At 39.8% G+C, this 25,230-nt stretch overlaps 1 protein-coding gene across 1 annotated transcript; it reads right to left on the reverse strand.

The window, feature by feature from the left end:
- Window positions 1-1,144: 1,144 nt before the first annotated feature.
- LOC138851353 (probable cell-surface antigen I/II) lies at window positions 1,145-23,582 on the reverse strand. The gene is made up of 5 exons (XM_070080396.1): window positions 23,438-23,582; window positions 11,044-11,118; window positions 8,400-8,495; window positions 4,129-4,224; window positions 1,145-1,281 (listed from the first exon to the last, which is right to left on the reverse strand). The coding sequence occupies exons 1-5, from the start codon at window positions 23,499-23,501 to the stop codon at window positions 1,145-1,147; spliced, it is 468 nt and encodes a 155-aa protein (XP_069936497.1). The 5' UTR covers window positions 23,502-23,582.
- Between the last annotated feature and the right edge of the window lie 1,648 nt (window positions 23,583-25,230).

Here is a 25,230-nt window from a genome sequence, read left to right on the forward strand (position 1 = left end):
ATGCTAACATACTGGTCATGGAGCAGAGTATGCTAACATACTGGTCATGCAGCAGAGTATGCTAACATACTGGTCATGCAGCAGAGTATGCTAACATACTGGTCATGCAGCAGGGTATGCTAACATACTGGTCATGGAGCTTTTCTATATAATTCGACTCTCTTCAAGTTACGTCCAAAAATTTGTATTGATAAAGTCAATGGATGCTGAAACGTCCATAATAAATATATCCATATGTTGCACATCAGCCTAACTCTTCATCTGGAGAGTTAGTGTTATCAAGTTGTTAACACTTCAAGGAGTACTACACTAAAGTTAGTTTACATGCAGGAGAGTTAATGTTATCAAGTTGTTAACACTTCAAGGAGTACTACACTAAAGTTAGTTTACATGCAGGAGAGTTAATGTTATCAAGGTTGTTAACACTTCAAGGAGTACTACACTAAAGTTTGTATACATGCAGGAGAGTTAATGTTATCAAGGTTGGTAACACTTCAAGGAGTACTACACTAAAGTTTGTATACATGCAGGAGAGTTAATGTTATCAAGGTTGTTAACACTTCAAGGAGTACTACACTAAAGTTAGTTTACATGTAGGAGAGTTAATGTTATCAAGGTTGGTAACACTTCAAGGAGTACTACACTAAAGTTTGTATACATGCAGGAGAGTTAATGTTATCAAGGTTGTTAACACTTCAAGGAGTACTACACTAAAGTTTGTATACATGCAGGAGAGTTAATGTTATCAAGGATGTTAACACTTCAAGGACTGCTACAGTAAGGTTGGTATACATGAAGGAGAGTTAAAGTTATCAAGGTTGTTAACACTTCAAGGACTGCTACAGTAAGGATGGTATACATGAAGGAGAGTTAAAGTTATCAAGGTAGTTAACACTTCAAGGACTGCTACAGTAAGGTTGGTATACATGAAGGAGAGTTAAAGTTATCAAGGTTGTTAACACTTCAAGGACTGCTACAGTAAAGTTGGTTTAAATATAGCAGAGTTAGTGTTATCAAGGTTGTTAACACTTCAAGGAGTACTACAGTAAAGTTGGTATACATGCACGAGAGTTAATGTTATCAAGATTGTTAACACTTCAACTATGAATCATTATTCTGCAATAAGAAATCATAAATAATATATTTAGGTGATACACTTACATGAGGAGAATAAGATTATCTTACCTTGAGTGTCTGCTGCATACTTTGCTGTGTCTGCTGTGTGCTGACTAATATGAGCAGTGAACATCTTAGTCAGCTCTTCCAACACTTCTTTATTCTCTGGAAAGTGTTAAAATGTTTTATTTGGAATAATTAGGTATACCTCATAAAGAGTTGCAACTAAATAATATTAACTTGTTTATTGTTGCTGAAACCTGAGCTCACCAGCATTGTGTTAATGTTTAGTGTTGCGGAGAGCTGAGCTCACTAGCGTTGTGTTAATGTTTATTGTTGCTGAAAGTTGAGCTCACCAGCGTTGTGTTAATGTTTATTGTTGCTGAAAGCTGAGCTCACCAGCGTTGTGTTAAAGTTTATTGTTGCAGAAAGCTGAGCTCACTAGCATTGTGTTAAAGTTTATTGTTGCTGAAAGTTGAGCTCACTAGCTTTGTGTTAATGTTTATTGTTGCTTAAAGCTGAGCTCACCAGCGTTGTGTTAATGTTTATTGTTGTTGAAAGCTGAGCTCACTAGCGTTGTGTTAATGTTTATTGATGCTGAAAGTTGAGCTCACCAGCATTGCGTTAATGTTTATTGTTGCTGAAAGCTGAGCTCACCAGCGTTGTGTTAATGTTTATTGTTGCTGAAAGCTGAGCTCACCAGCGTTGTGTTAATGTTTATTGTGTCTGAAAGCTGAGCTCACCAGCGTTGTGTTAATGTTTATTGTTGCTGAAAGCTGAGCTCACCAGCGTTGTGTTAATGTTTATTGTTGCTGAAAGCGAGCTCACCAGCAATGTGTTAATGTTTATTGTTGCTGAAAGCTGAGCTCACCAGCGTTGTGTTAATTTTTATTGCTGCTGGAAGCTGAGCTCACCGGCGTTGTGTTAATGTTTATTGTTGCTGGAAGCTGAGCTCACCAGCGTTGTGTTAATGTTGATCATTACTGTAACAGTCTTCATGAACTATAAAGATAAATTACAGCAGTATTTTCGTCTGTAACATTCTCTCTTTGTACATCATATAATTTTCCTAAATTGTTATGGGTTGTGTTAATATTATTAATTTTTACCACACTCTCCATCTCCCACCTAGGGAAGCTAACTTGAAAAAGAATAAACTCTATCATGAAGATTTTGTTTAGACATTTAGTAATTTATTAAAAAAAGGGTTACTAGCCCTTTCTTCAAGCCATTTTAGTTGTCTCTTACGACACACATGTGTTACACAGTCGCCTCTTACGACACACATGTGTTACACAGTCACCTCTTACGACACACATGTGTTACACAGTCGCCACTTACGACACACATGTGTTAGACAGTTTTGACACATATGTGTTACACAGTTATGACACATATGTGTTACACAGGAAGAATTCTTCTCCATGAAGTTGATAACTTTATATGATGTGATAAATTATGAAGAATATATGAATGATATTTACGGTGATATTTACAGTAATGTTTTATATTTGTTTATAAGAGTGTTAAACATAAACATTATTTTGAGAGAACAGAGACAAACATTATATATTATCTACAACTTTATTATTCAAGAAAAACTATAAGATTCTTATATTTTTTTTTCTGTACCGGAATATTATATTAAATGAAAAATGTTCAACATTAAGATAAAACAAAACAAAAAAAAAAATACAACTGGTTCACAAGCAGGAGAGTTAATGTTATCAAGGTTGTTAACACTTTCAGTAGTTCTGTAGTAAAGTTGTTCATATGAAGGAGAGTTAGTGTTATCAAGGTTGTTAACACTTCCAGTAGTTCTGTAGTAAAGTTGTTCATATGAAGGAGAGTTAATGTTATCAAGGTTGTTAACACTTCCAGTAGTTCTGTAGTAAAGTTGTTCATATGAAGGAGAGTTAATGTTATCAAGGTTGTTAACACTTTCAGTAGTTCTGTAGTAAAGTTGTTCATATGAAGGAGAGTTAATGTTATCAAGGTTGTTAACACTTCCAGTAGTTCTGTAGTAAAGTTGTTCATATGAAGGAGAGTTAGTGTTATCAAGGTTGTTAACACTTCCAGTAGTTCTGTAGTAAAGTTGTTCAATATGAAGGAGAGTTAGTGTTATCAAGGTTGTTAACACTTCCAGTAGTTCTGTAGTAAAGTTGTTCATATGAAGGAGAGTTAATGTTATCAAGGTTGTTAACACTTCCAGTAGTTCTGTAGTAAAGTTGTTCATATGAAGGAGAGTTAATGTTATCAAGGTTGTTAACACTTTCAGTAGTTCTGTAGTAAAGTTGTTCATATGAAGGAGAGTTAGTGTTATCAAGGTTGTTAACACTTCCAGTAGTTCTGTAGTAAAGTTGTTCAATATGAAGGAGAGTTAGTGTTATCAAGGTTGTTAACACTTCCTGTAGTTCTGTAGTAAAGTTGTTCATATGAAGGAGAGTTAATGTTATCAAGGTTGTTAACACTTCCAGTAGTTCTGTAGTAAAGTTGTTCATATGAAGGAGAGTTAGTGTTATCAAGGTTGTTAACACTTCCAGTAGTTCTGTAGTAAAGTTGTTCATATGAAGGAGAGTTAATGTTAACAAGGTTGTTAACACTTCCAGTAGTTCTGTAGTAAAGTTGTTCATATGAAGGAGAGTTAATGTTATCAAGGTTGTTAACACTTCCAGTAGTTCTGTAGTAAAGTTGTTCATATGAAGGAGAGTTAGTGTTATCAAGGTTGTTAACACTTCCAGTAGTTCTGTAGTAAAGTTGTTCATATGAAGGAGAGTTAATGTTATCAAGGTTGTTAACACTTTCAGTAGTTCTGTAGTAAAGTTGTTCAATATGAAGGAGAGTTAATGTTATCAAGGTTGTTAACACTTCCAGTAGTTCTGTAGTAAAGTTGTTCAATATGAAGGAGAGTTAATGTTATCAACACGTCAACCAACAATCAAATTTTATTGCAAAAAGAAATTTCAAATAATATATACAATTGATGCCTTAAAATGAGATGAGTAAGATTACCTTGAATGTCTGCTGCATACTTTGCTGTGTCTGCTGCATACTTTGCTGTGTCTGCTCTGTATTGAATCATATGAGCAGCGAACATTTCTTTAATCTCTGCAAAATGTTAAAATGCAAATTCAATTAATTATTATAGGAAAACAAGAGTGTTAAGTATACCTGGTAAGATACATTGTAGAGTTATAATTGAAAGAGTTAAGAATAAGAAGGAGGAGAGGATCAGAGATGAACAAGGAGGCTTTAAGAAGTGTAGGGGGAGTGTAGTCCAAGCTTTACTGTAAAACATACAGGTCAGCAGTATTTAGATAATTGAAAATAGCTTTTTTTTGCATTTATAGATTCGGAAAAGGCATATGAGAGGGTGGATATCAGGGCAATGTGACAGATGTTGCAAAAGCAAAAACTGTTAATTGAAAGCCGTTAAGAGTTTTTATTAAGATAGTGAGTTTCAGATTAGAGAATGTAGGAGAGAGAGAGAATATTTCCCAGTAAAAGTAGACCTTAGACATGTATCTGTGATGAAACCGTAACTGTTCAATATATTTATAGATGAGGTTGTAAAGAAAATAAAATTGAACACACTAAACAACAAGTAATGAGGATAACATAAGAAAGAAAAAATGAAAGATTGGATATCAGATTATAGGGAGGGAGAATGGAAGAAGTGAATGTATCCCGATATATTAGAGTGGACGTGTTAGCAGATGGGTTTGTGAAAGACAAAGTGATTCATAGAACAGATGAGGGGAAAAAGTGAGAAGAGTTCTGCAGATTCTGTGGAGACAAACAACACTATGCATGGAAGCAAAGAGGAAAACATATTAGAGTTTAGTGGTACCAACGCTCTTACATGTGTGTGAAGCATCAGTGGCGAATGTTGCAACAAGGAGAAGGCTGGAGGCAGAGGAGATGTCGTGTCTTAGGGCAATGTGTGGAGAAAATATAATGCAGAGAATCCATAATTTGGAAATTAGGAAGAGGTGTGGGGGTTACTAAAAGTATTATCCAAAGGGCTGATGTGAGGTTGTTAAAGTGGATCGGTCATTAAGAGAGTATGGAACGAAATTGAATGACTTTGAGAGTGTATCAATCTGTAGTGGAAGGAAGGCTGGCTATGGATCTGCCTAGGACAGGATGGAGGGAGAGGTGTAAAGGAGGTTTCGTGAGCGATGGGCTTGGACTTCCAGCAAGCATGTGTGAGCGCGTTAGACAGAAGTGTAGGCAAATGGTTGGTCTTAAGTTTTTTTCAAGCTGCCGCCCCCTTGGCTCCCAGGACACATCCCGAGCGCCCCTATATACACATATACGAACACACGTCATCTTTGGTATTAGGTTTACTGCAAGTTCAAAACAACAACTAATCTAACAATATAAACAAGCTTAAATATCTAATATTTTTTTTAACAATATGAAAGGGCAAATTTACATCTCATCTGTAACTACTACACTGTATTCACTATTTAATGAGATGGATGTTCTTGGTTCACATTTTGTAGATATGTATATTACAAGACTGAAGATAACTTGCAGTGTGTACAAAGCCTTGGCTCTTACAGACGTGACAATACGATCATCACCAGGACCCACGTCGTCTGCTGTCTGGTCTGGCTGGTGTGCAGTGTGACGTACGTCTTAACGTTTTTAACACTGACATCAGACCATAAAATAAAATAAAACTATGTTCTCGTGTATAACTATTTTAATTTTATTCTATGTGAAGCATTTGTAATACTCAAGTGTCTGTGATTTATATTTTGTAATATATATTTTGTGAAGCAAATACTTCCATGGCTGTGATGCCACCATGACGTCCCCCTATAGCCGCCTTTTTTCTCAACGCTTCTCCTGGAGCTTTCCAAAACCACAAGGGGGCAGTAGAAAGATGCAGTGGTAATAACTGCCATAGACCATAGAACAAGAACATGTCAACCCTAGAGAAGAAAACACGGACATCCTGACATGAGAGAAGAGTATGCTAACATACTGGTCATGGAGAAGAGTATGCTAACATACTGCTCATGCAGCATAGTGTGCTAACACACTGGTCATGGAGCAGAGTATGCTAACATACTGGTCATGGAGCAGAGTGTGCTAACATACTGGTCATGGAGCAGAGTATGCTAACATACTCATCATGGAGCAGAGTGTGCTAACATACTGGTCATGCAGCAGAGTATGCTAACATACTGGTCATGGAGCAGAGTGTGCTAACATACTGGTCATGCAGCAGAGTATGCTAACATACTGGTCATGGACCAGAGTGTGCTAACATACTTTTCATGCAGCAGAGTACCCAGACTTACTGCTCATGACAGAGAATTTAATCTTAAACTATTTGATGTCTGAAGCACAGTCATTAATATTGGTGGATATATACGTACAGACATTAGGTGAAGGACATGTAGCAGACGAAGACATTGTCACTGGAAGGTGGGATTTCACAGTGGAAGTAGGTCTTACCCGAGGGACGGGCCAGTAGTAAAGAAAGTTGTGGATATATTTTCTGAACCAAGATTACATGATGTTGCAGCGTCTGACAAGTTGTACATATATTGCATGCAATGTACATGTACAACCTGTCAGGCACTGCAACATTATCGCATGAAGTACCAACAAGATGAATAATTACACTGCGTCTCCGTCTGTTACATGTCCCTCACCTGTCGGCATTATATAAGTGCAAATCTTCATGTCTGTGCTTGAGACTCTTCACGAATATGACATTCTTCAACAACTCCAAGACTGAGGCAATGATTACTTCAGCTTTTCTATATAATTCGACTCTCTTCAAGTTACGTCCAAAAATTTGTATTGATAAAGTCAATGGATGCTGAAACGTCCATAATAAATATATCCATATGTTGCACATCAGCCTAACTCGTCATCTGGAGAGTTAGTGTTATCAAGTTGTTAACACTTCAAGGAGTACTACACTAAAGTTAGTTTACATGCAGGAGAGTTAATGTTATCAAGTTGTTAACACTTCAAGGAGTACTACACTAAAGTTAGTTTACATGCAGGAGAGTTAGTGTTATCAAGTTGTTAACACTTCAAGGAGTACTACACTAAAGTTAGTTTACATGCAGGAGAGTTAATGTTATCAAGTTGTTAACACTTCAAGGAGTACTACACTAAAGTTAGTTTACATGCAGGAGAGTTAATGTTATCAAGTTGTTAACACTTCAAGGAGTACTACACTAAAGTTAGTTTACATGCAGGAGAGTTAATGTTATGAAGTTGTTAACACTTCAAGGAGTACTACACTAAAGTTTGTTTACATGCAGGAGAGTTAATGTTATCAAGTTGTTAACACTTCAAGGAGTACTGCACTAAAGTTAGTTTACATGCAGGAGAGTTAATGTTATCAAGTTGTTAACACTTCAAGGAGTACTACACTAAAGTTTGTTTACATGCAGGAGAGTTAATGTTATCAAGTTGTTAACACTTCAAGGAGTACTACACTAAAGTTTGTTTACATGCAGGAGAGTTAATGTTATCAAGGTTGTTAACACTTCAAGGAGTACTACACTAAAGTTTGTTTACATGCAGGAGAGTTAATGTTATCAAGGTTGTTAACACTTCAAGGAGTACTACACTAAAGTTAGTTTACATGCAGGAGAGTTAAAGTTATCAAGGTTGTTAACACTTCAAGGAGTACTACACTAAAGTTAGTTTACATGCAGGAGAGTTAATGTTATCAAGGTTGTTAACACTTCAAGGAGTACTACACTAAAGTTAGTTTACATGCAGGAGAGTTAATGTTATCAAGGTTGTTAACACTTCAAGGAGTACTACACTAAAGTTAGTTTACATGCAGGCAAGTTAATGTTATCAAGGTTGTTAACACTTCAAGGAGTACTACACTAAAGTTGGTATACATGCAGGAGAGTTAATGTTATCAAGGTTGTTAACACTTCAAGGACTGCTACAGTAAGGTTGGTATACATGAAGGAGAGTTAAAGTTATCAAGGTTGTTAACACTTCAAGGACTGTTACAGTAAGGTTGGTATACATGAAGGAGAGTTAATGTTATCAAGGTTGCTAACACTTCTAAGACTGCTACAGTAAAGTTGGTTTAAATATAGCAGAGTTAGTGTTATCAAGGTTGTTAACACTTCAAGGAGTACTACAGTAAAGTTGGTATACATGCACGAGAGTTAATGTTATCATGATTGTTAACACTTCAACTATGAATCATTATTCTGCAATAAGAAATCATAAATAATATATTTAGGTGATACACTTACATGAGGAGAATAAGATTATCTTACCTTGAGTGTCTGCTGCATACTTTGCTGTGTCTGCTGTGTGCTGACTAATATGAGCAGTGAACATCTTAGTCAGCTCTTCCAACACTTCTTTATTCTCTGGAAAGTGTTAAAATGTTTTATTTGGAATAATTAGGTATACCTCATAAAGAGTTGCAACTAAATAATATTAACTTGTTTATTGTTGCTGAAACCTGAGCTCACCAGCATTGTGTTAATGTTTAGTGTTGCGGAGAGCTGAGCTCACTAGCGTTGTGTTAATGTTTATTGTTGCTGAAAGTTGAGCTCACCAGCGTTGTGTTAATGTTTATTGTTGCAGAAAGCTGAGCTCACTAGCGTTGTGTTAATGTTTATTGTTGCTGAGAGCTGAGCTCACTAGCGTTGTGTTAATGTTTATTGTTGCTGAAAGTTGAGCTCACCAGCATTGTGTTAATGTTTAGTGTTGCTGAAAGCTGAGCTCACTAGCGTTGTGTTAATGTTTATTGTTGCTGAGAGCTGAGCTCACCAGCGTTGTGTTAATGTTTATTGTTGCAGAAAGCTGAGCTCACTAGCATTGTGTTAAAGTTTATTGTTGCTGAAAGTTGAGCTCACTAGCTTTGTGTTAATGTTTATTGTTGCTGAAAGCTGAGCTCACCAGCGTTGTGTTAATGTTTATTGTTGCTGAAAGCTGAGCTCACCAGCATTGCATTAATGTTTATTGTTGCTGAAAGCTGAGCTCACCAGCGCTGTGTTAATGTTTATTGTTGCTGAAAGCTGAGCTCACCAGCGTTGTGTTAATGTTTATTGTGTCTGAAAGCTGAGCTCACCAGCGTTGTGTTAATGTTTATTGTTGCTGAAAGCTGAGCTCACCAGCGTTGTGTTAATGTTTATTGTTGCTGAAAGCGAGCTCACCAGCAATGTGTTAATGTTTATTGTTGCTGAAAGCTGAGCTCACCAGAGTTGTGTTAATGTTTATTGTTGCTGGAAACTGAGCTCACCAGCGTTGTGTTAATTTTTATTGTTGCTGGAAGCTGACTCACCGGCGTTGTGTTAATGTTTATTGTTGCTGGAAACTGAGCTCACCAGCGTTGTGTTAATGTTGATCATTACTGTAACAGTCTTCATGAACTATAAAGATAAATTACAGCAGTATTTTCGTCTGTAACATTCTCTCTTTGTACATCATATAATTTTCCTAAATTGTTATGGGTTGTGTTAATATTATTAATTTTTACCACACTCTCCATCTCCCACCTAGGGAAGCTAACTTGAAAAAGAATAAACTCTATCATGAAGATTTTGTTTAGACATTTAGTAATTTATTAAAAAAAGGGTTACTAGCCCTTTCTTCAAGCCATTTTAGTTGTCTCTTACGACACACATGTGTTACCCAGTCGTCTGTTACGACACACATGTGTTACCCAGTCGTCTGTTACGACACACATGTGTTACACAGTCGCCTCTTACGACACACGTGTTACACAGTCACCTCTTACGACACACATGTGTTACACAGTCGCCACTTACGACACACATGTGTTACACAGTTTTGACACATATGTGTTACATAGTTATGACACATATGTGTTACACAGGAAGAATTCTTCTCCATGAAGTTGATAACTTTATATGATGTGATAAATTATGAAGAATATATGAATGATATTTACGGTGATATTTACAGTAATGTTTTATATTTGTTTATAAGAGTGTTAAACATAAACATTATTTTGAGAGAACAGAGACAAACATTATATATTATCTACAACTTTATTATTCAAGAAAAACTATAAGATTCTTATATTTTTTTTTCTGTACCGGAATATTATATTAAATGAAAAATGTTCAACATTAAGATAAAACAAAACAAAAAAAAAAATACAACTGGTTCACAAGCAGGAGAGTTAATGTTATCAAGGTTGTTAACACTTTCAGTAGTTCTGTAGTAAAGTTGTTCATATGAAGGAGAGTTAGTGTTATCAAGGTTGTTAACACTTCCAGTAGTTCTGTAGTAAAGTTGTTCATATGAAGGAGAGTTAGTGTTATCAAGGTTGTTAACACTTCCAGTAGTTCTGTAGTAAAGTTGTTCATATGAAGGAGAGTTAATGTTATCAAGGTTGTTAACACTTCCAGTAGTTCTGTAGTGAAGTTGTTCAATATGAAGGAGAGTTAGTGTTATCAAGGTTGTTAACACTTCCAGTAGTTCTGTAGTGAAGTTGTTCAATATGAAGGAGAGTTAGTGTTATCAAGGTTGTTAACACTTCCAGTACTTCTGTAGTAAAGTTGTTCATATGAAGGAGAGTTAATGTTATCAAGGTTGTTAACACTTCCAGTAGTTCTGTAGTAAAGTTGTTCATATGAAGGAGAGTTAATGTTATCAAGGTTGTTAACACTTTCAGTAGTTCTGTAGTAAAGTTGTTCATATGAAGGAGAGTTAATGTTATCAAGGTTGTTAACACTTCCAGTAGTTCTGTAGTAAAGTTGTTCATATGAAGGAGAGTTAATGTTATCAAGGTTGTTAACACTTCCAGTAGTTCTGTAGTAAAGTTGTTCATATGAAGGAGAGTTAGTGTTATCAACACATCAACCAACAATAAAATTTTATTGCAAAAAGAAATTTCAAATAATATATACAATTGATGCCTTAAAATGAGATAAGTAAGATTACCTTGAATGTCTGCTGCATACTTTCCTGTGTCTGCTCTGTACTGAATCATATGAGCAGCAGACATTTCTTTAATCTCTGCAAAATGTTAAAATGCAAATTTAATTAATTATTATAGGAAAACAAGTGTGTTAGGTATACCTGGTAAGATACATGGTAGAGTTATAATTGAAAGAGTTGAGAATAAGACTGAGGAGAGGATCAGAGATGAACAAGGAGGCTTTAAGAAGTGTAGGGGGAGTGTAGTCCAAGCTTTACTGTAAAACATACAGGTCAGCAGTATTTAGATAATTGAAAATAGGTTTTTGTTGCATTTATCGATTCGGAAAAGGCATATGAGAGGGTGGATATCAGAGCAATGTGACAGATGTTGCAAAAGTAAAAACTGTTAATTGAAAGCCGTTAAGAGTTTTTATTAAGATAGTGAGTTTCACATTAGAGAATGTAGGAGAAAGGGAGAATATTTCCCAGTAAAAGTAGACCTTAGACAGGTATGTGTGATGAAATAATGGTTGTTCAATATATTTATAGATGAGGTTGTAAAGAAAATAAAATTGAACACACTAAACAACAAGTAATGAGGATAACATAAGAAAGAAAAAATGAAAGATTAGATATCAGATTATAGGGAGGGAGAATGGAAGAAGTGAATGTATCCCGATATATGAGAGTGGACTTGTTAGCAGATGGGTCTGTGAAAGACAAAGTGATTCATAGAACAGATGAGGGGAAAAAGTGAGAAGAGTACTGCAGATTCTGTGGAGACAAAGAACACTATGCATGGAAGCAAAGAGGAAAACATATTAGAGTTTAGTGGTACCAACGCTCTTACATGTGTGTGAAGCATCAGTGGCGAATGTTGCAACAAGGAGAAGGGTAGAGGCAGAGGAGATGTCGTGTCTTAGGGCAATGTGTGGAGAAAATATAATGCAGAGAATCCATAATTTGGAAATTAGGAAGAGGTGTGGGGGTTACTAAAAGTATTATCCAAAGGGCTGATGTGAGGTTGTTAAAGTGGATCGGTCATTAAGAGAGTATGGAACGAAATTGAATGACTTTGAGAGTGTATCAATCTGTAGTGGAAGGAAGGCTGGCTATGTATCTGCCTACGACAGGTTGGAGGGAGGGGTGTAAAGGAGGTTTCGTGAGCGATGGGCTTGGACTTCCAGCAAGCATGTGTGAGCGCGTTAGACAGAAGTGTAGGCAAATGGTTGGTCTTAAGTTTTTTTCAAGTTGCCGCCCCCTTGGCTCCCAGGACACATCCCGAGCGCCCCTATATACACATATACGAACACACGTCATCTTTGGTATTAGGTTTACTGCAAGTTCAAAACAACAACTAATCTAACAATATAAACAAGCTTAAATATCTAATATTTTTTTAACAATATGAAAGGGCAAATTTACATTTCATCTGTAACTACTACACTGTATTCACTATTTAATGAGATGGATGTTCTTGGTTCACATTTTGTAGATATGTATATTACAAGACTGAAGATAACTTGCAGTGTGTACAAAGCCTTGGCTCTTACAGACCTGACAATACGATCATCACCAGGACCCACGCTCTTACAGACGTGACAATACGATCATCACCAGGACCCACGCTCTTACAGACGTGACAATACGATCATCACCAGTACCCACGCTCTTACAGACGTGACAATACGATCATCACCAGTACCCACGCTCTTACAGACGTGACAATACGATCATCACCAGTACCCACGCTCTTACAGACGTGACAATATAATCATCACCAGTACCCACGCTCTTACAGACGTGACAATACGATCATCACCAGTACCCACGCTCTTACAGACGTGACAATATAATCATCACCAGTACCCACGCTCTTACAGACGTGACAATACGATCATCACCAGTACCCACGCTCTTACAGACGTGACAATATGATCATCACCAGTACCCACGCTCATACAGACGTGACAATATGATCATCACCAGTACCCACGCTCTTACAGACGTGACAATATGATCATCACCAGTACCCACGCTCTTACAGACGTGACAATATGATCATCACCAGTACCCACGCTCTTACAGACGTGACAATACGATCATCACCAGGACCCACGTCGTCTGCTGTCTGGTCTGGCTGGTGTGCAGTGTGACGTACGTCTTAACGTTTTTAACACTGACATCAGACCATAAAATAAAATAAAACTATGTTCTCGTGTATAACTCTATTTTAATTTTATTCTATGTGAAGCATTTGTAATACTTAAGTATTTGTGATTTATATTTTGTAATATATATTTTGTGAAACAAATACTTCCATGGTTGTGATGCCACCATGACGTCCCCCTGTAGCCGCCTTTTTTCTCAACGCTTCTCCTGGAGCTTTCCAACACCACCAGGGGGCAGTAGAAAGATCCAGAGGTAATAACTGAGTATGCTAACATACTGGTCATGGAGCAGAGTATGCTAACATTCTGGTCATGGAGCAGAGTATGCTAACATACTGGTCATAGAGCAGAGTATGCTAACATACTGGTCATGGAGCAGAGTATGCTAACCTACTGGTCATGAAGCAGAGTATGCTAACACGCTGGCCATGGAGCAGAGTATGCTAACATACTGGTCATGGAGCAGAGTATGCTAACATACTGGTCAAGGAGCAGAGTATGCTAACATACTGGTCATGGAGCAGAGTATGCTAACATACCGATCATGGAGCAGAGTATGCTAACATACTGGTCATGGAGCAGAGTATGCTAATATTCAGGTCGTGGAGCAGAGTATGCTAACATACTGGTCATGAAACAGAGTATGCTAACATGCTGGTCTTGGAGTAGAGCATGCTAATATACTGGTCATGGAGCAGAGTTTGCTAACATACTGGTCTTAAAACAGAGTATGCTAACATACTGGTCATGGAGCAGAGTATGCTAACATTCTGGTCATGGAGCAGAGTATGCTAACATTCTGGTCATGGAGCAGAGTATGCTAACATACTGGTCATGGAGCAGAGTATGCTAACATACTGGTCATGGAGCAGAGTATGCTAACATACTGGTCATGGAGCAGAGTATGCTAACATACTGGTCATGGAGCAGAGTATGCTAACATACTGGTCATGCAGCTGAGTATGCTAACATGCTGGTCATGGAGCAGAGTATGCTAACATACAGGTCATGGAGCAGAGTATGCTAACATACTGGTCATGGAGCAGAGTATGCTAATATACAGGTCATGGAGCAGAGTATGCTAACATACTGGTCATGGAGCAAAGTATGCTAACATTCAGGTCATGGAGCAGAGTATGCTAACATACTGGCCATGAAACAGAGTATGCTAACATGCTGGTCTTGGAGTAGAGTATGCTAATATACTGGTCAAGGAGCAGAGTATGCTAACGTACTCGTCATGAAGCTGAGTATGCTAACATACTGGTCATGGAGCAGAGTATGCTAATATACTGGTCATGGAGCAGAGTATGCTAACATACTGGTCATGCAGCAGAGTATGCTAGCATACTGGTCATGGAGCAGAGTACGCTAACATACTGGTCATGGAGCAGAGTATGCTAACATACTGGTCATGGAGCAGAGTATGCTAACATACTGGTCATGGAGCAGAGTATGCTAACGTACTGGTCATGGAGCTGAGTATGCTAACATACTGGTCATGGAGCAGAGTATGCTAACATACAGGTCATGGAGCAGAGTATGCTAACATACTGGTCATGGAGCAGAGTATGCTAACATACTGGTCATGGAGCAGAGTATGCTAACATACTGGTCATGGAGCAGGGTATGCTAATATTCAGGTCATGGAGCAGAGTATGCTAACATACTGGTCATGAAACAGAGTATGCTAACATGCTGGTCTTGGAGTAGAGCATGCTAATATACTGGTCAAGGAGCAGAGTATGCTAACATTCTGGTCATGGAGCTGAGTATGCTAACATTCTGGTCATGGAGCAGAGTATGCTAACATACTGGTCATAGAGCAGAGTATGCTAACATACTGGTCATGGAGCAGAGTATGCTAACATTCTGGTCATGGAGCAGAGTATGCTAACACGCTGGCCATGGAAGAGAGTATGCTAACATACTGGTCATGGTGCAGAGTATGCTAACATACTGGTCATGCAGCACAATATGCTAACATACTGGTAATGCAGCAGAATATGCTAACATACTGTTCATGAAGCAGAGTATGCTAACATACTGGTCATGGAGCAGAGTATGCTAACATACTCTTCATGCAGCGCAGTATGCTAACATACTGGTCATGCAGCAGAATATGCTAACATACTGTTCATGGAGCAGAGTATGCTAACATACTGGTCATGGAGCAGAGTATGCTAATATACTGGTCATGGAACATAGTATGCTAACATGCTGGTCATGGAGCACAGTATGCTAACATACTGGTCACGGAGCAGAGTATGCTAACATACTGGTAATGGAGCAGAGTATGCTAACATACTGGTCATGGAGCAGAGTATGCTATCATACTGGTCATGAAGCAGAGTATGCTAATATACTGGAAATGGAGCAGAGTATGCTAACATGCTGGTCATGAAGCAGAGTATGCTTACATACTTGTAATGGAGCAGAGTATGCTAACATACTGGTCATGGAGCAGAGTATGCTAATATACAGGTCATGGAGCAGAGTATGCTAACATACTGGTCATGAAGCAGAGTATGCTAACATACTGGTCATGAAGCAGAGTATGCTAACATTCTGATATTGGAGTAGAGCATGCTAATATACTGGTCAAGGAGCAGAGTATGCTAACATGCTGGTCATGGAGCAGAGTATGCTAACATACTGGTCATGGAGCAGAGTATACTAACATACTGGTTATGGAGCAAAGTATGCTGACATACTGGTCATGGAGCAGAGTATGCTAACATACTGGTCATGGAGCAGAGTATACTAACGTACTGGTCATGAAGCAGAGTATGCTAACATACTGGTCATGGAGCAGAGTTTGCTAACATACTGGTCATGTAGCAGAGTATGCTAACATACTGGTCATGCAGCAGAGTATGCTAACATATTGGTCATGGAGCAGAGTATGCTAACATACAGGTCATGAAGCAGAGTATGCTGACATACTGGTCATGGAGCAGAGTATGCTAACATACTGGTCATGGAGTAGTTTATGCTAACATACTGGTCATGGAGCAGTTTATGCTAACATACTGGTCATGGAATAGAATATGCTAATATACAGGTCATGGAGCAGAGAATCCTAACATACTGGTCATGAAGCAGAGTATGCGAACATGCTGGTCTTGGAGTAGAGCATGCTAATATACTGGTCAAGGAGCAGAGTATGCTAACATACTGGTCATGGAGCAGAGTATGCTAACATACTGGTCATGGAGCAGAATATGCTAATATACAGGTCATGGAGCAGAGTATCCTAACATACTGGTCGTGGAGCAGAGTATGCTAACATGCTAGTCTTGGAGTAGAGCATGCTAATATACTGGTCAAGGAGCAGAGTATGCTAACGTACTGGTCATGAAGCTGAGTATGCTAACATGCTGGTCATGGAGCTGAGTATGCTATCATACTGGTCATGGAGCAGAGTATGCTAACATACTGGTCATGGAGCAGAGTATGCTAACATACTGGTCATGGAGCAGAGTATGCTAACATACTGGTCATGGAGCAGAGTATGCTAACGTACTGGTCGTGGAGCAGAGTATGCTAACGTACTGGTCGTGGAGCAGAGTATGCTAACATACCGGTCATGGAGCAGAGTATGCTAACATACTGGTCATGGAGCAGAGTATGCTAATATTCAGGTCGTGGAGCAGAGTATGCTAACATACCGGTCATGGAGCAGAGTATGCTAACATACTGGTCATGGAGCAGAGTATGCTAATATTCAGGTCGTGGAGCAGAGTATGCTAACATACCGGTCATGGAGCAGAGTATGCTAACATACTGGTCGTGGAGCAGAGTATGCTAACATGCTGGTCTTGGAGTAGAGCATGCTAATATACTGGTCGAGGAGCAGAGTATGCTAACGTACTGGTCATGAAGCTGAGTATGCTAACATGCTGGTCATGGAGCTGAGTATGCTAACATACTGGTCAAGGAGCAGAGTATGCAAACATTCTGGTCATGGTGCAGAGTATGCTAACATACTGGTCATAGAGCAGAGTATGCTAACATACTGGTCATGGAGCAGAGTATGCTAACCTACTGGTCATGAAGCAGAGTATGCTAACACGCTGGCCATGGAGCAGAGTATGCTAACATACTGGTTATGGAGCAGAGTATGGTAACATACTGGTCATGGAGCAGAGTATGCTAACATACTGGTCATTGAGCAGAGTATGCTAATATTCAGGTCATAGAGCAGAGTATGCTAACATACTGGTCATGAAACAGAGTATGCTAACATGCTGGTCTTGGAGTAGAGCATGCTAATATACTGGTCAAGGAGCAGAGTATGCTAACGTGCTGGCCATGAAGCTGAGTATGCTAACATGCTGGTCATGGAGCTGAGTATGCTAACATACTGGTCATGGAGCAGAGTATGCTAACATTCTGGTCATGGAGCAGAGTATGCTAACATACTGGTCATAGAGCAGAGTATGCTAACATACTGGTCATGGAGCAGAGTATGCTAACGTACTGGTCATGAAGCAGAGTATGCTAACACGCTGGCCATGGAGCAGAGTATGCTAACATACTGGTCATGGAGCAGAGTATGCTAACATACTGCTCATGGAGCAGAGTATGCTAACGTACTGGTCATAGAGCAGAGTATGCTTACATACCGGCCATGGAGCAGAGTATGCTAACATACTGGTCAAGGAGCAGAGTATGCTAACATACTGGTCATGGAGCAGAGTATGCTAACATACCGATCATGGAGCAGAGTATGCTAACATACTGGTCATGGAGCAGAGTATGCTAATATTCAGGTCGTGGAGCAGAGTATGCTAACATACTGGTCATGAAACAGAGTATGCTAACATGCTGGTCTTGGAGTAGAGCATGCTAATATACTGGTCAAGGAGCAGAGTATGCTAACGTACTGGTCATGAAGCTGAGTATGCTAACATGCTGGTCATGGAGCTGAGTATGCTAACATACTGGTCATGGAGCAGAGTATGCTAACATTCTGGTCATGGAGCAGAGTATGCTAACATACTGGTCATGGAGCAGAGTACGCTAACATACTGGTCATGGAGCAGAGTATACTAACATACTGGTCATGGAGCAGAGTATGCTAACATACTGGTCATGGAGCAGAGTATGCTAACGTACTGGTCATGGAGCTGAGTATGCTAACATACTGGTCATGGAGCAGCGTATGCTAATATTCAGGTCATGGAGCAGAGTATGCTAACATACTGGTCATGGAGCAGAGTATGCTAATATTCAGGTCATGGAGCAGAGTATGCTAACATACTGGTCATGGAGCAGGGTATGCTAATATTCAGGTCATGGAGCAGAGTATGCTAACATACTGGCCATGAAACAGAGTATGCTAACATGCTGGTCTTGGAGTAGAGCATGCTAATATACTGGTCAAGGAGCAGAGTATGCTAACGTACTCGTCATGAAGCTGAGTATGCTAACATGCTGGTCATGGAGCTGAGTATGCTAATATACTGGTCATGGAGCAGAGTATGCTAACATTCTGGTCATGGAGCAGAGTATGCTAACATACTGGTCATGGAGCAGAGTACGCTAACATACTGGTCATGGAGCAGAGTATACTAACATACTGGTCATGGAGCAGAGTATGCTAACATACTGGTCATGGAGCAGAGTATGCTAACGTACTGGTCATGGAGCTGAGTATGCTAACATACTGGTCATGGAGCAGCGTATGCTAATATTCAGGTCATGGAGCAGAGTATGCTAACATACTGGTCATGGAGCAGAGTATGCTAATATTCAGGTCATGGAGCAGAGTATGCTAACATACTGGTCATGGAGCAGGGTATGCTAATATTCAGGTCATGGAGCAGAGTATGCTAACATACTGGTCATGAAACAGAGTATGCTAACATGCTGGTCTTGGAGTAGAGCATGCTAATATACTGGTCAAGGAGCAGAGTATGCTAACATTCTGGTCATGGAGCTGAGTATGCTAACATTCTGGTCATGGAGCAGAGTATGCTAACATACTGGTCATAGAGCAGAGTATGCTAACATACTGGTCATGGAGCAGAGTATGCTAACGTACTGGTCATGAAGCAGAGTATGCTAACACGCTGGCCATGGAAGAGAGTATGCTAACATACTGGTCATGGTGCAGAGTATGCTAACATACTGGTCATGCAGCACAATATGCTAACATACTGGTAATGCAGCAGAATATGCTAACATACTGTTCATGAAGCAGAGTATGCTAACATACTGGTCATGGAGCAGAGTATGCTAACATACTCTTCATGCAGCGCAGTATGCTAACATACTGGTCATGCAGCAGAATATGCTAACATACTGTTCATGGAGCAGAGTATGCTAACATACTGGTCATGGAGCAGAGTATGCTAATATACTGGTCATGGAACATAGTATGCTAACATGCTGGTCATGGAGCACAGTATGCTAACATACTGGTCACGGAGCAGAGTATGCTAACATACTGGTAATGGAGCAGAGTATGCTAACATACTGGTCATGGAGCAGAGTATGCTATCATACTGGTCATGAAGCAGAGTATGCTAATATACTGGAAATGGAGCAGAGTATGCTAACATGCTGGTCATGAAGCAGAGTATGCTTACATACTTGTAATGGAGCAGAGTATGCTAACATACTGGTCATGGAGCAGAGTATGCTAATATACAGGTCATGGAGCAGAGTATGCTAACATACTGGTCATGAAGCAGAGTATGCTAACATACTGGTCATGAAGCAGAGTATGCTAACATTCTGATATTGGAGTAGAGCATGCTAATATACTGGTCAAGGAGCAGAGTATGCTAACATGCTGGTCATGGAGCAGAGTATGCTAACATACTGGTCATGGAGCAGAGTATACTAACATACTGGTTATGGAGCAAAGTATGCTGACATACTGGTCATGGAGCAGAGTATGCTAACATACTGGTCATGGAGCAGAGTATACTAACGTACTGGTCATGAAGCAGAGTATGCTAACATACTGGTCATGGAGCAGAGTTTGCTAACATACTGGTCATGTAGCAGAGTATGCTAACATACTGGTCATGCAGCAGAGTATGCTAACATATTGGTCATGGAGCAGAGTATGCTAACATACAGGTCATGAAGCAGAGTATGCTGACATACTGGTCATGGAGCAGAGTATGCTAACATACTGGTCATGGAGTAGTTTATGCTAACATACTGGTCATGGAGCAGTTTATGCTAACATACTGGTCATGGAATAGAATATGCTAATATACAGGTCATGGAGCAGAGAATCCTAACATACTGGTCATGAAGCAGAGTATGCGAACATGCTGGTCTTGGAGTAGAGCATGCTAATATACTGGTCAAGGAGCAGAGTATGCTAACATACTGGTCATGGAGCAGAGTATGCTAACATACTGGTCATGGAGCAGAATATGCTAATATACAGGTCATGGAGCAGAGTATCCTAACATACTGGTCGTGGAGCAGAGTATGCTAACATGCTAGTCTTGGAGTAGAGCATGCTAATATACTGGTCAAGGAGCAGAGTATGCTAACGTACTGGTCATGAAGCTGAGTATGCTAACATGCTGGTCATGGAGCTGAGTATGCTATCATACTGGTCATGGAGCAGAGTATGCTAACATACTGGTCATGGAGCAGAGTATGCTAACATACTGGTCATGGAGCAGAGTATGCTAACATACTGGTCATGGAGCAGAGTATGCTAACGTACTGGTCGTGGAGCAGAGTATGCTAACGTACTGGTCGTGGAGCAGAGTATGCTAACATACCGGTCATGGAGCAGAGTATGCTAACATACTGGTCATGGAGCAGAGTATGCTAATATTCAGGTCGTGGAGCAGAGTATGCTAACATACCGGTCATGGAGCAGAGTATGCTAACATACTGGTCATGGAGCAGAGTATGCTAATATTCAGGTCGTGGAGCAGAGTATGCTAACATACCGGTCATGGAGCAGAGTATGCTAACATACTGGTCGTGGAGCAGAGTATGCTAACATGCTGGTCTTGGAGTAGAGCATGCTAATATACTGGTCGAGGAGCAGAGTATGCTAACGTACTGGTCATGAAGCTGAGTATGCTAACATGCTGGTCATGGAGCTGAGTATGCTAACATACTGGTCAAGGAGCAGAGTATGCAAACATTCTGGTCATGGTGCAGAGTATGCTAACATACTGGTCATAGAGCAGAGTATGCTAACATACTGGTCATGGAGCAGAGTATGCTAACCTACTGGTCATGAAGCAGAGTATGCTAACACGCTGGCCATGGAGCAGAGTATGCTAACATACTGGTTATGGAGCAGAGTATGGTAACATACTGGTCATGGAGCAGAGTATGCTAACATACTGGTCATTGAGCAGAGTATGCTAATATTCAGGTCATAGAGCAGAGTATGCTAACATACTGGTCATGAAACAGAGTATGCTAACATGCTGGTCTTGGAGTAGAGCATGCTAATATACTGGTCAAGGAGCAGAGTATGCTAACGTGCTGGCCATGAAGCTGAGTATGCTAACATGCTGGTCATGGAGCTGAGTATGCTAACATACTGGTCATGGAGCAGAGTATGCTAACATTCTGGTCATGGAGCAGAGTATGCTAACATACTGGTCATAGAGCAGAGTATGCTAACATACTGGTCATGGAGCAGAGTATGCTAACGTACTGGTCATGAAGCAGAGTATGCTAACACGCTGGCCATGGAGCAGAGTATGCTAACATACTGGTCATGGAGCAGAGTATGCTAACATACTGCTCATGGAGCAGAGTATGCTAACGTACTGGTCATAGAGCAGAGTATGCTTACATACCGGCCATGGAGCAGAGTATGCTAACATACTGGTCATGGAGCAGAGTATGCTAATATTCAGGTCATGGAGCAGAGTATGCTAACATACTGGTCATGGAGCAGCGTATGCTAATATTCAGGTCATGGAGCAGAGTATGCTAACATACTGGTCATGAAACAGAGTATGCTAACATGCTGGTCTTGGAGTAGAGCATGCTAATATACTGGTCAAGGAGCAGAGTATGCTAACGTACTGGTCATGAAGCTGAGTATGCTAACATGCTGGTCATGGAGCTGAGTATGCTAACATACTGGTCATGGAGCAGAGTATGCTAACATTCTGGTCATGGAGCAGAGTATGCTAACATACTGGTCATAGAGCAGAGTATGCTAACATACTGGTCATGGAGCAGAGTATGCTAACGTACTGGTCATGAAGCAGAGTATGCTAACACGCTGGCCATGGAGCAGAGTATGCTAACATACTTGTCATGGTGCAGAGTATGCTAACATACTGGTCATGCAGCACAATATGCTAACATACTGGTAATGCAGCAGAATATGCTAACATACTGTTCATGGAGCAGAGTATGCTAACATACTGGTCATGGAGCAGAGTATGCTAACATACTCTTCATGCAGCACAGTATGCTAACATACTGGTCATGCAGCAGAATATGCTAACATACTGGTCATGGAGCAGAGTGTGCTAACATACTGGTCATGCAGCAGAGTATGTTAACGTACTGGTCATGCAGCAGAGTACCCAGACTTACTGCTCATGACAGAGAATTTAATCTTAAACTATTTGATGTCTGAAGCACAGTCATTAATATTGGTGGATATATACATACAGACATTAGGTGAAGGACATGTAGCAGACGAAGACATTGTCACTGGAAGGTGGGATTTCACAGTGGAAGTAGGTCTTACCCGAGGGACGGGCCAGTAGTAAAGAAAGTTGTGGATATATTTACTGAACCAAGATTACATGATGCTGTAGCATCTGACAAGTTGTACATATATATCATGCAGTGTACATGTACAACCTGTCAGGCACTACAACATTATCGTATGAAGAATTACACTGCGTCTCTGTCTGTTACATGTCCCTCACCTGACGCTATTAAAAAAGGGCAAATCTTCATGTCTGTGCTTGAGACTCTTCACGAATATGACATTCTTCAACAACTCCAAGACTGAGGCAATGATTACCTCAGCTCTTGTTTATATTTCGACTCTTCCAATTACGTCCAAGAATTTGTATTAATGAAGCCAATGGACGCCGATACGTCAATAATACATATATCCTTATGTTGCTCATTTGCCTAATTCTTCATTAAGAGAGTTAATGTTATCAAGGTTGTTAACACTTTAACCATAAAACATTATTCTGCAAAAAGAAATTATGAATAACATATTTTGGTGATAGACTTACATTATGAGAGTAAGGTTATCTTACCTTGAGTGTCTGCTGCATACTTTGCTGTGTCTGCTGTGTACTGATTCATATGAGCAGTGAACATCTTAGTCAGCTCTGCCAACTTTTCTTTATTCTCTGAAAAGTGTTAAAATATTTTATTTGGTTTAATTAAGATATAACACACAAAGAATTGCAACTAAATAATATAATTAACCTACTTATTGTTACTGGACACTGAGCTTACCAGCGTTGTGTTAATGTTAATTGTTGCTGGAAGCTGAGCTTACCAGCGTTGTGTTAATGTTAATTGTTAATGGGAGCTGAGCTCACTAGCGTTGTGTTAATGTTTATGGACACTGAGCTTACCAGCGTTGTGTTAATGTTAATTGTTGCTGGAAGCTGAGCTACCAGCGTTGTGTTAATGTTAATTGTTAATGGGAGCAGCTTAGCGTGTTAATGTTTATTGTTGCTGGAAGCTGAGAGCTTCGTGTTAATATTGATCAATTCTATAACAGTCTTCACCAACTATGAAGACAAATTAGTTCATTATTTTCGTCTGTAATATTCTCTTCCTTTGCATCACATAAGTTTTTCCACTCTCATGAAAGTAATAAACTATAATAAATTATCTTGGGTTGTATTATTATTAATAATTTTTGCCACACCAGCCATCTCCCACCTAGGGAAGCTGACTTGAAAAAGAAGAAACTCTATCATGAAGATTTATTTAGGCTTTTAGTAATTTATTCACAAGGGCTTACTAGTCTTTTCCTCAAGGCATTTTACTCGCCTCTTACGACACACATGTGTTGCACAGTCATCTCTTAAAACACACATGTGCTACAGAGTCGCCTCCTATAACACATATGTGTTACAGAGGCGTCTCTTACAACACACATGTTACACAGTCACCTCTTAAAACACACATGTGCTACAGAGTCACATCCTTCAACACATATGTGTTACATAGGCGTCTCTTACAACACAAATGTTACACATGTGCTACAGAGTCGCCTCCTACAACACACATGTGTTACATAGGCTCCTCTTACGACACGCATGTGTTACACAGTCGCCTCTTACGACACACACATGTTACACAGTCGCTTCTTACGACACACATGTGCTACACAGTCGCCTCTTACAACACACATGTGTTACAAAGTCACCGCTTACGACACACATATGTTACACAGTCGTCTCTTAAAACACACGTGTGTTACATAGTCTCCACTTAAAACACACATGTCTTGCACGGTCGCCTATTACGACACACATTTGATACACAGTCATGCCTTACGACACACATGTGTTACACAGACGACTCTTACGACACACATTTGTTACACAGTCACCTCTTACGACACACATGTGTTACACAGTCGCCTCTTACGACACACATGTGTTACACAGTTATAACACACATGTGTTACACAGGAAGAATTCTTCTCCTAGAACTGACCCCTGTGGGACCCCGCTCGTCACAGGCGCCCACTGTGATACCTCTTCACGTACCATGACTCGTTGCTGCCTCCCTGTCAGGTATTCCCTGATCCATTGCAGTGCCCTCCCTGTTATATGCGCCTGATGCTCCAGCTTCTGCACTAATCTCTTGTGGGGAACTGTGTCAAAGGCCTTCCTGCAGCCTAGGAAAACGCAATCTACCAACCCCTCTCTCTCGTGTCTTACTTCTGTTACCTTGTCATAAAACTCCAGGAGGTTTGTGATACAAGATTTGCCTTCCATGAACCCATTCTGGTTTTCATTTAAAATCTTGTTCCTTTCCAGGTGTTCGACCACTCTCCTCCTGATAATCTTCTCCATGACTTTGC

This window comes from Cherax quadricarinatus, unplaced genomic scaffold (genome assembly GCF_038502225.1).
Source record: "Cherax quadricarinatus isolate ZL_2023a unplaced genomic scaffold, ASM3850222v1 Contig393, whole genome shotgun sequence".
In the NCBI taxonomy this organism is placed as follows: domain Eukaryota; kingdom Metazoa; phylum Arthropoda; class Malacostraca; order Decapoda; family Parastacidae; genus Cherax; species Cherax quadricarinatus.